Source organism: Pollachius pollachius, assembly GCF_949987615.1.
Source record: "Pollachius pollachius genome assembly, chromosome: 3".
Lineage (NCBI taxonomy): Eukaryota > Metazoa > Chordata > Actinopteri > Gadiformes > Gadidae > Pollachius > Pollachius pollachius.
Window position 1 is genome coordinate 1,781,850 of NC_136936.1, and position 16,900 is coordinate 1,798,749.

Sequence of the window (16,900 nt, forward strand, 5' to 3'; positions counted from 1 at the left end):
TCTATCTCAGACCCTCTCTCTCTCTCTCTCTATCTTCAGACCTCTCTATCTCTCTCTCTCTCTCTCTCTCTATCTCTCTCTTCAGATCCTTTCCCTATCTCTCTCTCTCTCTCTCTCTCTTTCGCTCTCTCTGACACACTGCCTGCCACTCCTTCTCTCCTCCTCCTTCTTGCTGCTCATACACTCTTCATCACCTTCCTCCTCCCCGCCTCCCTCGACCCCCTGGGGGGGGGAAGTCTGGGCTGAGGCGGGCGGGCGTGTGACAGCTGGAACGGCACACAGCCGGGGAGAGAGAGAGAGAGCGAGCGAGAGAGAGAGAAAGAGAGGGGATATGGGGGTAATGGGTAAGGGGGTATGGAGGTTGGGGGTTACTGGTAGAAACACAGTTGGGTTTGGGGGGGGATCTGCACTGATGCAGAAGCAGAGTCTCCCGGGGGAGGGGGGGTGCTGCCCGCATCAAAGATGGCGCCGCACAGAGCTCCTCCTCTTGTGGAGGCGGTCCCACAGGGCTCGGATCTTATCGGTGTGGAAAGGCAAGCGGCACGCCGCCGGGTCTAATCCCTCAGACCGCCTGCCCCGCCCCCTCTGCCCCTGAGCCGGGGGGGGGGGGGGGGGTGAGGATGAAACCCTGCTGCCTCTCTCCCGCTGCCCCTGAGCCAGGCAGCGTGTGAGGGTGAAACCCGGCTGCCTCTCTCCCACTGCCCCTGAGCCAGGCAGCGTGTGAGGGTGAAACTCGGCTGCCTCTCTCCCACTGCCCCTGAGCCAGGCAGCGTGTGAGGGTGAAACCCGGCTGCCTCTCTCCCGCTGCCCCTGAGCCAGGCAGCGTGTGAGGGTGAAACCCGGCTGCCTCTCTCCCACTGCCCCTGAGCCAGGCAGCGTGTGAGGGTGAAACCCGGCTGATCATGTGGTTGTGAGCGCGGCCCGGCCGGTGTCTGCGTGGGGAGGAGCAAACATGGGTGTGAGGGGGAGGAGCTCCGGGGCGTGTGGTGGGAGGCAGCGTGACGATGAGGACGCGTCGGAGATTCGCCAACTGGGTGCCACGGCAACAACGGTTCGGTCCAATCAACAGCAGGCTGCTCTTGGATACGGAAAAGAGTGGATGATGTAAACAAAGAGACATACTGTATATTAGCAGAGAGACATACTGTATATTAGCAGAGAGACATACTGTACATTACCAGAGAGACATACTGTATATTAGCAGAGAGACATACTGTACATTACCAGAGAGACATACTGTATATTACCAGAGAGAAATACTGTATATTACCAGAGAGATATACTGTACATTAGCAGAGAGAAATACTGTATATTACCAGAGAGAAATACTGTATATTACCAGAGAGGCGTACTGTACATTACCAGAGAGACATACTGTATATTAGCAGAGAGAAATACTGTATATTACCAGAGGAGTCCGGAGAAGAAATGGATCAGAGCTTGTAGGTTAAAAACAAACAATGAGGAGAGAGAGAGAGGGAGGGAGAGAGAGGGAGGGAGAGAGAGTAGGGGAGAGGGGGGGAGGGAGGGAGAGATAGTACGAGGGAGAGAGGGGGAAGAGAGGGAGAGACAGAACGAGGGAGAGACGGAGGAAGAATGAGAGGGAACGATAGAGGGAGGTTGAGAGAGAGGGAGGGCGGTATACGGGCAAACACACAACCAGTCCAACGAGATGGAGGGAGGTTGCCGAGGTGTGCCTGTGAGCGCTCGGAGTTCCATTCTCCCAGCTTCAGATGTGGCCGGGGCCCTGGGTGCCATGGCAACAACTCGACGGCACAGGAGACTGAATAATATAGACATTAGAAGAAAAAAACGCTGGCTTTACAGTATCCATGGTAACTGTTGGAATATTAGCTCACTTAACAACAGGGGTACATTAATGATCCATTAAATGACAATAGTTAGTGCCGTGATAAGTGTTATTATATGGAATAAGGATACGGGTTAGGTCTAGGGTTAGTGGGTTAGGGGTAAGGGTTTGTGTGTTAGGGTTAGGTCTGGGGTTAGTGGGTTAGGGGTTAGGGTTAGGAGGTTAAGTCTAGGGGTAGTGCAGGGGTCAGCAACCTTTTCTTTGTAAAGGGCCATTTTGGATAGAAATGGGGTGTGGATAGCTGTATGGGGCCGCATAGTTGTTGCAATAGGCAATTATGCTACTTTAGCAGTTAAATAGCCTTTATAGGCATAAACAACAATTGGAGTTCATGCAATGAATACATGCAATTGCAATAAAACATAGGCTACAAAACAAGCATTTGAGTGGATGTTACATCTCACAAGAAATGAGGGGGAATGTAGGAACAATCAACTATCAGGTTTTTAAGTTGGAATTGCGTAGGCCTCGCTCTTCGGTTTCAGTCCATGTTTGTGCAAATGAAATGAATATCATTGCATCATAGAAAATATCAGCCTAACCCTGCTTTAAAATAACACTGGTAAACATTTCAAACAGTTGAACTGTGACTGGCCAGTTCAGTGCTAAGTCGCCTTGTTGCATTGATTCCCAGCAACGCTTGGGGCCTGCATGAGGAAAAACAATATTAACTCAGGGTTACAACTTGCTATAATGAGATAATCACATAAACACCCGCTACCTTTCTCATCCAGTTTCATGGGATTTTGTTTTTGAATTTCATTGCAGAGCTCTCTTAGTATGATGTTGTTTTCATCTTATATATCTTTTGCCTTCTTTGGATTTTAGCAAGCTAAATAGGCCCCGGGATAGTCTCGCGTTGCGCATTTCATGATGAAAAAACATTTTTCATGCCATGTACAAGCAATATGTTTCTACAAATTGATAAAGTATGGTTGACGTTTGGCCTACAACAATCATAGGAAAATGAATCCCATAAATGTTTTTGGGTTGCCGACCCCTGAGATAGTGAGTTAGATGGTTAGGATTAGCCTATGCTAACTTAGTATTAATGTATACATTTTTAATAGGGTTCCCTTAAACTTACGCTATTAATAAATGTAAACGTTAATACAAAGTTAACATGAAAACCATTAGTAAAAAATTATAAATGGTTAATATACCATTAGCTCCCTGTTGATTAACTGTTTATGCTTATTACTGAAATAACTACATACTTAATGGTTAATTAATGTACCCCTAATGGAAAGTTTTACCTGATGTGTTTATAATGACTATATATTATCTCAACCTCTCTAATCGTATTAATATTATCAAGTTATTATCTCATATTTAAAAAAGGTCAAACCCTGATACACAAACAAGAGTGTCTGTGTCCTTCACTCACACACACGCACACACACACACACACACACACACACACACACACACACACACACACACACACACACACACACACACACACACACACACACACACACACACACACACACACACACACACCCCATAAGGCAGATGGATGGTGTGTCAGAGGAAGTGTAGTGTGTAGATGGTGTGTAGATAGTGTGTAGATAGTGTGTGGTGGGATGCATTAAGAGTGTGATAATGACAGTCATCAGGAGATGATCCTCTCACACACACACACACACACACACACCTGATCACCTGATCCAGGTGTGCGCCTCAGAGCATGTGTGTTTCCTTTGCGGTCTGAGCTGCTGCAGATGTCGGAGGCCGCTGTGTGGCTCTTATCAGCACGCGGCCAACCGGTCGGAGGTCCGCACGTCTGGCTCTCCGGTTTCTCTGAATCAGCTGAACTTTTAGTGAGCGACTCATGGACAGAACGCAGGTTGTTGCCCACCTGGAGGGATCTGGTCCAGACTCGCTGACCTGGGGTCGTAGTCCGGGTCCTGGTTCAGGGGAAAGTAAACGGAAGTAAACACTCATGTAAATCTGTATGTAAATACAGAGATCCATATCTATCTATTGATCCGTCAAGCCTAGGCTGTCTGTCTGTCTTTCTGTCGCCTGTCTGCCTGTCAGTCTGCAGGAATGAATGAATTTAGGTGTGTATGCATGAATAAATGTATGTATGTATGAATGAATGAACCAATGTATGCATGCATACATGTATGTATGCATGTTTTTATGTATGTATATATGCATGCATGTCTATCTGTCTGTCTGTATGCATGTATGTATGAATGAATGAACCAATGCATGTATGTGTGTGTATGTATGGATGCATGTATGTATGTGTGTATGAATGCATGTATGCATGTATGTACAGTATGATGTACTCCAGTGCATACGTTGGAGACGTCCTCTCAGTTCGCCGGGGATCCCAGCAGCTGGTGTAAATAATAAATATTGAGCTGGAACAAGAGCCAGAGTGGGGGTCGATATCGACTGATATCAGTAAACACTTTGAGTTTCTACCCACTAGTCTGTACACTTATTCCCTCCCCCTCGTCTCCCCCTCTGCCCTCTTACTCTAGCGTTGGTCTACTCTCGTCCCTTTGTCCCTGACGCATGTCCGGCTCTGAGTGTGTGGAAATCACCCCACCAAAAACACACAACTTGTTCTCAGTCGCTCTGCTGTCTGTGTCTGTCACTCTCTCACACGGTCTCTCTGGCTCTCTTTCTCGGTATCTCTAACTCTGCATCTCTCACTCTTTATCTCCCTCTCAGACAAACACACACACCCTATCTCTCAATCTCCATTAATCACACTGTAAAACACACAAACGCAGAGAGAGAGAGAGAGAGAGAGAGAGAGAGAGAGAGAGAGAGCGCTAGCATGAGATACTGCCAAAGAGAGAGGGAGACGGAGCGACAGAGAAGGAGACAGAGAGAGAGAGAGCTGTCAGCTGTCTCTCTCTGCGCTAGCCGGGCAGATGGGAGGTGGCTGACCAGGGTGTGTTATCACTGTCAGCAAGAAGCCCTTATTTCCTGTCTCTCACACATGGCTGGAGCCCACCCTCCACTGCCCCCCCCAGCAGGACCCAGGGAACGCTACGAGCAGCGGGTGGGGAGGCCAGAGTATTATCGGTTCATTAGTGAACTCCATTGGACCGTGGTGGGTGGCCACTGGTTCAAACAGAACCCTTTTGAAGCAGGGAGTGGAGGTCTGTGAGATGTTCCTGGTGTTCTGGGGGCGGAGGTCTTTAAGATGTTCCTGGTGTTCTGGGGGCGGAGGTCTCTGAGATGTTCCCGGTGTTCTGGGGGCGGAGGTCTCTGAGATGTTCCTGGTGTTCTGGGGGCGGAGGTCTCTGAGATGTTCCTGGTGTTCTGGGGGTGGAGGTCTCTGAGATGTTCCTGGTGTTCTGGGGGTGGAGGTCTCTGAGATGTTCCTGGTGTTCTGGGGGTGGAGGTCTCTGAGATGTTCCTGGTGTTCTGGGGGCGGAGGTCTCTGAGATGTTTCTGGTGTTCTGGGGGTGGAGGTCTGTGAGATGTTCCTGGTGTTCTGGGGGTGGAGGTCTGTGAGATGTTCCTGGTGTTCCACCCTGTCCTCCTATACAAGCAGCTTCTCATAATGCTGAGTAAGTGCCGTGGTGAGGCAGCCCGGTGTGGATAGGGGACACGGCTGGCTCAGCACAAACACTGGGAGGCACACCTCGGTCAGGTGGTGTGTGTGTGTGTGTGTGTGTGTGTGTGTGTGTGTGTGTGTGTGTGTGTGTGTGTGTGTGTGTGTGTGTGTGTGTGTGTGTGTGTGTGTGTGTGTGTGTGTGTGTGTGTGTGTGTGTGTGTGTGTGTGTGCTCGCGTGTGAGTGAGTGTGTGTGCGTGTGAACAAAGCCGTGGCTGTGTGCTTAACCTCTCTCCCAACACCCTTTGCATATGTGTGCAGATAAGTGTGAGAAAGAGAGAGAGAGAGTGTGTGAGAGAGAGAGAGAGAGTGAGGGAGAGAGAGGGAGAGAGAGAGAGAGAGAGAAAGAGAGTGTGAGAGAGAGAGAGAGAGAGAGAGAGAGAGTGAGGGAGAGAGAGAGGGAGAGAGAGAGAGAGAGAAAGAGAGTGTGAGAGAGAGAGAGAGAGTGAGGGAGAGAGTGAGGGAGAGAGAGAGAGACTCCTGACCCAAGTCCAGTGCCTGTCAATGTACAGTCCAAATATTTCCATTGCCAGTGTTACCATGGAAATGATAGGAAGAGGAAGTAAATGGGGGAGGAATAACAAGAAATAGTATGTGAGGGTGAAACTGAGAACAACCAGGATATACAAAGCTGGCACGCACGCACACACACACACACACACACACACACACACACACACACACACACACACACACACACACACACACACACACACACACACACACACACACACACACACACACACACACACACACACACACACACACACACACACACACAGGGCAGGTTGCACCGGGAACAATACGTCAGCAGGCTGAATGGTACATTGGTTTGACCACACCTGTATTGTAAACATTGCTGTATTGTGGAGCATTTCACTACACTGGAGTCAGTCTTGCGTACAATAATAGCCGAACGACTTTGAAGTCAGCACAAGGCAACTCAGCAAACCAATATCACCCGATTACAGCATTTATACATGCTTATCAAAGAACTGGCCTGGGTTAATGATCTTAAACCTAAATGTTGGAATGTGCCACGAGTGGTTCAGATAAAACGGATTGCCCTCACTTTATGGTTTATCCCCCCCCCCCCCCTCTCTCCGTGCATTCCACACGCCCTTAAAATGACTTCTGCCTGTAAAACATCTTTATTACCTTTTTATTACCTACTGCTTCCTGATTCGTGTTGTTTTTCAAAAAAAACATCAAATCTGATCAGAGGGTCAAGGAACATTTTGGTTCTTTGGGAACTCGAGGTTCACCTTGGAGGGGGTTCATCCAGGAGCCGGTTCATCTAGGAGTCGGTTCATCTAGGAGCCGGTTCATCTAGGAGTCTGTTCCTGTAGGAGCGGGTTCACCTAGGAGCGGGTTCCTGTAGGAGAGGGTTCACCTAGGAGCGGGTTCCTGTGGGAGCGGTTCCAGCTGACCGCTCCTCTGGAACCGTAGTTTGGATGTCATTTGTTTTGTAAATCTGCCTCCACTCCGGTCCGGCCCTTTCTGTTTTTATGCTAATTCCCATGCTATGCTAATAGTTGCCAGTGTGTTCTCCATGGATCAGATCAGCAGTCGTACTTCTTACTCCGTATCTCAAGGTTCTGCCTGGTGTTTATTCGCGCCATCCTTTCACCTGCTGGCCGTGTTCCCTAGCCTAGCTAGCCTAGAGTAGGGCAAGCTAGGCTAACCTAGAGAAGAGCTAGCCTAGCTAGGCTACAGAACGGCTAGCCTAGCTAGGCTAGAGAAGGGCTGGCCTAGCTAGGCTAGAGAAGGGCTAGCCTAGCTCGCCCTCTGAGCCCTTAGACCCTCATAACGAGGTCTCCTCTCTCCTCTCTCCTCTCTCCTCAGTCCTCATCCTGGAGCCGCTTGACGGGGACCACCTGGGCGGGAAGACCCTGAAGATCACGGACTTCGGCCTGGCGCGGGAGTGGCACCAGACCACCAAGATGAGCGCCGCCGGGACCTACGCCTGGATGGCCCCCGAGGTCATCAAGCTCAGCCTGTTCTCCAAGAGCAGCGACGTCTGGAGGTATCCACTCTATATCTAGATCTATAGATCTATCTGTCTCCACTCTATATCTAGATCTATAGATCTATCTGGTCTCCACTCAATATCTAGATCTATAGATCTATCTAGTCTCCACTCTATATCTATAGATCTATCTAGTCTCCACTCTATATCTATACATCTATAGATCTGTTCCCTAGTGTTTTCAGTCCTGTTCATTACTTTATGGAGCAGCTCTCTGGTTGTTGTTATACACTGAGTCCACAGTCAACACAACCATAGGTTCCACTGTAAAGATTGTGTAACAATATTCTGCAAGGCGAAACATTTGCTCAAACAACCTTTACAGGGATATTCCTGTCCCACATCCCTTCAGTATTCTGAAACTTTAGTTTGTCATATTTTATTAATTCATCTTCTCTCTCCTCTCTGCCTGTGTTGTGCCACTCTCCTCTCTCCTCTCCTTCCTCCCCTCTCCTCTCTCCTCCCTCCTCCCTCCTCCCTCCCCTCCTCTATCCTCTCTCCCCCCTCTCCCCTCTTCTCTCCTCCCCTCTCCCCTCTCACCCCTCTCCTCCCCTCTTCTCTCCTCCCCCTCTCCCCTCTCTCCTCTCTCCCCCTCTCTCCCCACTCCTCCCATCTTCTCTCCCCCCCTCTCCCCCCTCTCCCCACTCCTCCCATCTTCTCTCCCCTCTCCCCTCCCTCCTCCCCTCTCCCCCCTCTCCCCCCTCCCTCCCTAGTTTCGGGGTGCTGCTGTGGGAGTTGCTGACGGGGGAGGTCCCGTACCGAGAGATCGACGCCCTGGCCGTGGCGTACGGCGTGGCCATGAACAAGCTCACCCTCCCCGTCCCTTCCACCTGCCCCGAGCCCTTCGCTCAGTTACTGGGGGGTGAGACCTCACCTTTACCTTGCCGCCTGTCTGTCTGTCTGTCTGTCTGTCTGTCTGTCTGTCTGTCTCTCTGTCTGTCTGTCTGTCTGTCTGCATTAACGACATCCCCCCTGGCGGGGAAAGCAAACATTCTGCATCCTCACTGAATAACCTGTCTCTCTCTCTCTTTGTTTACCTGTCTCTCTGTTGACCTGTCTCTCTGCTTATCTGTCTCTATCTCTCTGTTGACCTGTCTCTCTGTTTACCTGTCTCTCTCTCTCTGTTGACTTGTCTCTCTTTTTACCTGTCTCTCTCTCTCTGTTGACCTGTCTCTCTGTCGCTCTGTTGACCTGTCCCTCTGTTGACCTGTCTCTCTCTCTCTGTTGACCTGTCCCTCTGTTGACCTGTCTCTCTCTCTCTGTTGACCTGTCTCTCTGTTGACCTGTCTCTCTCTCTCTCTGTTGACCTGTCTCTCTGTCGCTCTGTTGACCTGTCCCTCTGTTGACCTGTCCCTCTCTCTGTTGACCTGTCCCTCTGTTGACCTGTCTCTCTCTCTCTGTTGACCTGTCTCTCTGTTGACCTGTCTCTCTCTCTCTGTTGACCTGTCTCTCTGTCGCTCTGTTGACCTGTCCCTCTGTTGACCCGTCTATCTCTCTCTGTTGACCCGTCTCTCTCCCCCTGTTGACCTGTCTCTCTGTTGACCTGTCTCCCCCTCACCTCTTGCCGTCAGAGTGCTGGAGCTCCAACCCCCACAGCCGGCCTTGCTTCAGCAGCATCCTGGCTCGGCTGCTGTCCATCGAGCAGTCGGCCATGTTCCAGATGCCCCTGGAGTCCTTCCACTCGCTGCAGGAGGACTGGAGGCTGGAAATCCAGCAGATGTTTGACGAGCTGCGGGCCAAGGAGAAGGTTAGGAACACATGGCGCTCTATGGGGAAACCCTGCTGCCCTGAAACAGACAGACAGACGGACGGACGGACGGACAGACAGACACCTGAGCACAGAGCTAACACATACAGACAGACAGACATACTGTACATACTGTACACACATACATACATACACACACCAGACGCAGAGCTAACATCTACCGCCGGCTGCTACTGAACGGTAAATAAACAAGAGACTCGCTCTAATATTTGTAGTTTATTATTGAATACTTAAATTTGTATTTCTGTCCGGTGTTTTCTGCTTCCCTGCCTGAGATGATCTCAAAGTTCACGTGTCCCGTGATGGCGTTAATACAACTTGTCAGAGGTGTTGGGAGTCGCCATAGCAACAAGCATGTTGACTTACGAGGTGTCGGGTTGCTGTAGTGACACCGCATGACGTCATAATCCGCGTTGTTTGCTTTTCACTCCAAACATCTCCTCCTCCTCTCCTCTATCCTCTCTTCTTCCCTCTTCCTCCTCTTCCCCCCCTTCTCTCCTCCTTCTCCTCCTCCTCCCCCTCTCCTCCTCCCTCTCTCCTCCTCCCCTCTGCTCCTCTTCCCCCCTTCTCTCCTCCTCCTCCCCCTCTCCTCCTCTTCCCCCCCTTCTCTCCTCCTAATCCTCCTCCTCCTCCCCCTCTCCTCCTCCCTCTCTCCTCCTCTCCCCCCCTTCTCTCCTCCTCCTCCCTCTACCCTCCTCCTCCTCCCCCTCTCCTCCTCCCTCTCTCCTCCTCTTCCCCCCAATTCTCTCCTCCTCCCCCTCTCCTCCTCCCTCTCTCCTCCTCCCTCTCTCCTCCTCTTCCCCCCACTTCTCTCCTCCCCCTCCCCCTCCTCCCCCTCTCCTCCTCCCTCTCTCCTCCTCCCCCCCTCTGCCCCTCCACTTCTCTCCTCCCCCTCCTCCTCCTCCTCCCCCTCTCCTCCTCCCCCTCTCCTCCTCCCTCTCTCCTCCTCTTCCCCCCCACTTCTCTCCTCCTCCTCCCCCTCCTGTAGGAGCTGCGGTCGTGGGAGGAGGCTCTGGCCCGCGCGGCCGAGGAGCAGAGGGAGCAGGAGGAGTTGCTGAGGAGAAGGGAGCAGGAGCTGGCTGAGAGGGAGATCGACATCGTGGAGCGGGAGCTGAACATCATCATCCACCAGATGTACCAGGAGAAGCCGCGCGTCCTCAAGAGGAAGGGCCACTTCAAGAAGAGCCGGCTGCTCAAGCTGGGCCGCGACAGCAACTGCATCAGCCTGCCCTCTGGTGGGTGGAAGCGGAACTGCAGGCTCGACGTGCAGAAAGATCCCACCCGTTTAGAAGCCCTAAAGTTTATAGTAATAATAATAATTATTATATCTTCATTTATATAGCACCTTTAAAAACAATGGTTTACAGAGTGCTTTGACATGAGACATTTAGGAAGAGAATAAAAAGACGGCATCACGCAAAAGCAAGTCTATAGAAATGTGTTTTAAGAAGTGATTTAAAAAAGGTTAGTGATTCAGCAAGCCTCTTAGATAAAGCTAATCAACAGATTAACTAGTAGGCCGAATTGTGAAATGATTAAGCTCCATATACGTTATAATGTGTACCTTCCAGGCGACTGGGGGTGGACTCTGGGGGTGAACGAGTGTGTTGCTCTCTGTCCTCAGGGTTCGAGCACAAGATCACAGTGCAGGCGTCTCCCAGCGGGGACAAGAGGAAGGGGGCGGAGAACACCACGCCCCCCGCCAGCCCGGGGGTCATGCCCCGCCTCAGGGCCATCCGACGTGAGCCCTCCCCCCCCCCCCCCCAACACACACACACACACACACCAACCTGATCATGATCATAAACCTGATCATAATCATGGACATATCATAAACACACTGACATCCACATAATCAAAACCTTAACATCAACAAGACATGATCCTCGACATGACCCCAACCCCGAACGTGACATCGTCACAAACGGAGGCGTCAGCTGTCCCCCACCTCTCCCGGGACGGCGCCGCGCCCCCGGCCGCTGACATCAGGGGCGTTTGTTTTGTGTCCCCCAGTGACCCCCAGCGACGGCAGCAAGACATGGGGGCGCAGTGCCGTGTGTAAGAAGGAAGACCTGTCGGCCAATAAGAAGAAAGGACGCACCTGGGGCCCTAGCTCCACCCACCAGAAGGAGAGGGTCGGGGGGGAGGACAAGTAAGTATATACATTCTCATACATATATATACATATATATATATACACACACACTCTTTCTAGATGCAGTATATATACTTACATATACATACAAACTCTCTTTATATACATATACTCTCTTTATATATACATACACCTAAACACTCACTTTATTTACACATATACATAAATACACTCTCTCTATATATATATATATATATATATAAACTAGCACACATACACTCTCTATATACATATATACACACTCTATATATACATAAACATACACACTCTATACATAGACATTCTGTAGTTGATTGTCTCTCTCTCTCTCTCTCTCTCATACGTACACATTTTATATACATGTACATATACATATGCATTAAAACTCTATATATACATATATACATACACACTCTGACGTGGTGAAGTGGTGGTGTTCCAGATGTGGTGATGTTGTGAGGTGGTGACAGGGTGATGTTCCAGATGTGGTGATGTTGTGAAGTGGTGATGTTCCAGAAGTGGTGATGTTGTTACGTGGTGATGTTCCAGATGTGGTGATGTTGTGAGGTGGTGATGTTCCAGAAGTGGTGATGTTGTGAAGTGGTGATGTTCCAGATGTGGTGATGTTGTGAAGTGGTGATGTTCCAGATGTGGTGATGTTGTGAAGTGGTGGTGTTCCAGAAGTGGTGATGTTGTGACGTGGTTACCCGGTGACTCGGTGATGTTCCAGATGTGGTGACGTTGTGAGGGGGTGACGTGGTGATGTTGTGACATGGTGAGGTGGCGGTCCACCTGGAGCTCAGCGTTCTCTCTCTCCCCCCCCCCTGCAGGCTGAAGTCTCTGGGGGAGGGCTGCAAGGTGTGGTCGTCTAGCGCCCCCAACCTGGGCAAGTCCCCCAAACACGCCCCCATGAACGCCGGCTTTTCCAGCCTCAACGAGATGGGTGAGTCCCGCCCCCCCCCTCCTCTCTACACCTGTAGCCACGCCCCCCCCCCCTCGCGGGGGGGGGGGCGTGGCTACACAAGTGCATCTCGCACCTGTGGTGGAACGTGTGGTTCGAACCCCGATGCCTGCGGACGTCAGAGAGCAGGGGAACCCCAAAAACTCCATCTTAGATAGAGTCGCTGTCGGGGGTTTGGGTAACCGCGGGTGACAGATGACTCAATAGTGAACTCTCTCTCGCTCTCTCTCCCCCCCTCCCTCTCTCCCCCTCCTCGCTCTCTCTCCCCCCCCCCTCTCTCCCTCTCTCTCTCTCTCCCCCCCCTCTCTCTCTCTCTCCTCTCCCCCCCCCTCTCTCCCCCTCCCTTCTCTCTCTCCCTCTTCCCCCCCCTCTCTCTCTCTCTCCTCTCCCCCCTCCCTCTCTCCCCCCCCTCTCTCCCCCTCCCTTCTCTCTCTCTCTCTTCCCCCCCCTCTCTCTCCTCTCCCCCTCCCTTCCTCCCTCTCTCTCTCTCTCTCTCCTCTCCCCCCTCCCTCTCTCCCCCCCCTCTCTCCCCCTCCCTTCTCTCTCTCTCTCTCCCCTCCCTTCCTCCCTCTCTCTCTCTCTCCTCTCCCCCCTCCCTCTCTCCCCCCCTCTCTCCCCCCTCTCTCTCTCCTCTCCCCCCTCCCTCTCTCCCCCCTCTCTCCCCCTCCCTTCCTCCCTCTCTCTCTCTCTCTCTCTCTCCTCTCCCCCCTCCCTCTCCCCCGTCTCTCCCCCTCCCTTCTCTCTCTCTCTCTCCCCCCCCTCTCTCTCCTCTCCCCCCTCCCTCTCTCCCCCCCTCTCTCCCCCTCCCTTCCTCCCCCCCTCTCTCTCTCTCTCCTCCCCCCCTCTCTCCCCCTCCTCTCTCCTCCTCTCTCTCTCTCCCCCTCCCTTCCTCCCACTCTCTCTCTCCCCCTCCCTTCCTCCCGCTCTCTCTCCCCCTCCCTTCCTCCCTCTCTCTCTCTCTCTCCTCTCCCCCCTCCCTCTCTCCCCCCCCCTCTCTCCCCCTCCCTTCTCTCTCTCTCTCCTCTCCCCCCCCTCTATCTCTCCTCTCCCCCCCTCCCTCTCTCCCCCCCCCAGAGGAGTTCTGTGAGTTTGAGACCTCCCCAGGCTCCCTCCTGCCCCCGGACGTGAGCAGCAACGGCGGCGGGGGAGAGGAGGGCGGCCCCCTGTGGGGGGGCCCCGCGGGGGGAGGGGCCTCCCTGGGGCCGGGGGGGCCCGCGCCGGGGCCCCCCGGCTGCCAGGAGGCCCTTCGGCGCTGCAGCCAGAGGAAGAGGAGCGACCTGCTCCTGCTGGGCTGTGGCTCCCTGCTGGCCTCCATGGGGCTGGGTCAGGAGCTGCTGCACAGCGGGAGGCTGCAGGTACACAACACTACACAACACTACACAACACAACACAACACTACACAATCAGGAGCTGCTGCACAGCGGGAGGCTGCAGGTACACAACACTACACAACACTACACAACACAACACAACACTACACAATCAGGAGCTGCTGCACAGCGGGAGGCTGCAGGTACACAACACTACACAACACTACACAACACTACACAACACTACACAACACTACACAATCAGGAGCTGCTGCACAGCGGGAGGCTGCAGGTACACAACACTACACAACACTACACAACACTACACAATCAGGAGCTGCTGCACATCAGAGGGCTGCAGGTACACAACACTACACAACACTACACAACACTACACAACACTACACAACACAACACAATCAGGAGCTGCTGCACAGCGGGAGGCTGCAGGTACACAACACTACACAACACTACACAACACAACACAATCAGGAGCTGCTGCACAGCGGCAGGCTGCAGGTACACAACACTACACAACACTACACAACACAACACAACACTACACAACACAACACAATCAGGAGCTGCTGCACAGCGGGAGGCTGCAGGTACACAACACTACACAACACTACACAATCAGGAGCTGCTGCACAGCGGGAGGCTGCAGGTACACAACACTACACAACACTACACAACACAACACAACACAATCAGGAGCTGCTGCACAGCGGGAGGCTGCAGGTACACAACACTACACAACACTACACAACACAACACAATCAGGAGCTGCTGCACAGCGGGAGGCTGCAGGTACACAACACTACACAACACTACACAACACTACACAATCAGGAGCTGCTGCACAGCGGGAGGCTGCAGGTACACAACACTACACAACACTACACAACACAACACAACACTACACAATCAGGAGCTGCTGCACAGCGGGAGGCTGCAGGTACACAACACTACACAACACTACACAACACTACACAACACAACACAATCAGGAGCTGCTGCACAGCGGCAGGCTGCAGGTACACAACACTACACAACACTACACAACACTACACAACACTACACAATCAGGAGCTGCTGCACAGCGGGAGGCTGCAGGTACACAACACTACACAACACTACACAACACTACACAATCAGGAGCTGCTGCACAGCGGCAGGCTGCAGGTACACAACACTACACAACACAACACAACACAACACAATCAGGAGCTGCTGCACAGCGGGAGGCTGCAGGTACACAACACTACACAACACTACACAACACTACACAACACAACACAATCAGGAGCTGCTGCACAGCGGCAGGCTGCAGGTACACAACACTACACAACACTACACAACACAACACAACACTACACAACACAACACAATCAGGAGCTGCTGCACAGCGGCAGGCTGCAGGTACACAACACTACACAACACTACACAACACTACACAATCAGGAGCTGCTGCACAGCGGGAGGCTGCAGGTACACAACACTACACAACACTACACAACACAACACAATCAGGAGCTGCTGCACAGCGGGAGGCTGCAGGTACACAACACTACACAACACTACACAACACTACACAATCAGGAGCTGCTGCACAGCGGCAGGCTGCAGGTACACAACACTACACAACACTACACAACACAACACAACACTACACAACACAACACAATCAGGAGCTGCTGCACAGCGGGAGGCTGCAGGTACACAACACTACACAACACTACACAACACAATACAATCAGGAGCTGCTGCACAGCGGGAGGCTGCAGGTACACAACACTACACAACACTACACAACACAACACAATCAGGAGCTGCTGCACAGCGGGAGGCTGCAGGTACACAACACTACACAACACTACACAACACAACACAACACAACACAATCAGGAGCTGCTGCACAGCGGGAGGCTGCAGGTACACAACACTACACAACACTACACAACACAACACAATCAGGAGCTGCTGCACAGCGGGAGGCTGCAGGTACACAACACTACACAACACTACACAACACAACACAATCAGGAGCTGCTGCACAGCGGCAGGCTGCAGGTACACAACACTACACAACACTACACAACACAACACAATCAGGAGCTGTTGCACAGCGGCAGGCTGCAGGTACACAACACTACACAACACTACACAACACAACACAACACAATCAGGAGCTGCTGCACAGCGGCAGGCTGCAGGTACACAACACTACACAACACTACACAACACAACACAATCAGGAGCTGCTGCACAGCGGGAGGCTGCAGGTACACAACACTACACAACACTACACAACACAACACAACACAATCAGGAGCTGCTGCACAGCGGGAGGCTGCAGGTACACAACACTACACAACACTACACAACACAACACAATCAGGAGCTGCTGCACAGCGGGAGGCTGCAGGTACACAACACTACACAACACTACACAACACAACACAATCAGGAGCTGCTGCACAGCGGCAGGCTGCAGGTACACAACACTACACAACACTACACAACACAACACAACACAATCAGGAGCTGCTGCACAGCGGGAGGCTGCAGGTACACAACACTACACAACACTACACAACACAACACAATCAGGAGCTGCTGCACAGCGGCAGGCTGCAGGTACACAACACTACACAACACTACACAACACTACACAACACAACACAATCAGGAGCTGCTGCACAGCGGCAGGCTGCAGGTACACAACACTACACAACACTACACAACACTACACAACACAACACAATCAGGAGCTGCTGCACAGCGGCAGGCTGCAGGTACACAACACTACACAACACTACACAACACAACACAATCAGGAGCTGCTGCACAGCGGGAGGCTGCAGGTACACAACACTACACAACACTAGACAACACTACACAACACAACACAATCAGGAGCTGCTGCACAGCGGGAGGCTGCAGGTACACAACACTACACAACACTACACAACACAACACAACACAACACAATCAGGAGCTGCTGCACAGCGGGAGGCTGCAGGTACACAACACTACACAACACTACACAACACAACACAATCAGGAGCTGCTGCACAGCGGGAGGCTGCAGGTACACAACACTACACAACACTACACAACACAACACAATCAGGAGCTGCTGCACAGCGGGAGGCTGCAGGTACACAACACTACACAACACTAAACAACACAACACAACACAATCAGGAGCTGCTGCACAGCGGCAGGCTGCAGGTAC

At 52.1% G+C, this 16,900-nt stretch overlaps 1 protein-coding gene across 1 annotated transcript in view; it reads left to right on the forward strand.

Annotated features, from left to right (window-relative positions):
• The window catches only part of map3k10 (mitogen-activated protein kinase kinase kinase 10), a gene marked incomplete at its 3' end in the record, with an annotated part of 33,549 nt that overhangs the window by 10,496 nt on the left and 6,153 nt on the right, over nt 1-16,900 (forward strand). Inside the window, 8 exon segments of the mRNA XM_079732367.1 lie at nt 7,303-7,483; nt 8,200-8,348; nt 9,058-9,233; nt 10,243-10,489; nt 10,879-10,995; nt 11,268-11,406; nt 12,219-12,331; nt 13,424-13,704. Coding sequence (XP_079588493.1) covers nt 7,303-7,483; nt 8,200-8,348; nt 9,058-9,233; nt 10,243-10,489; nt 10,879-10,995; nt 11,268-11,406; nt 12,219-12,331; nt 13,424-13,704 — 1,403 coding nt within the window.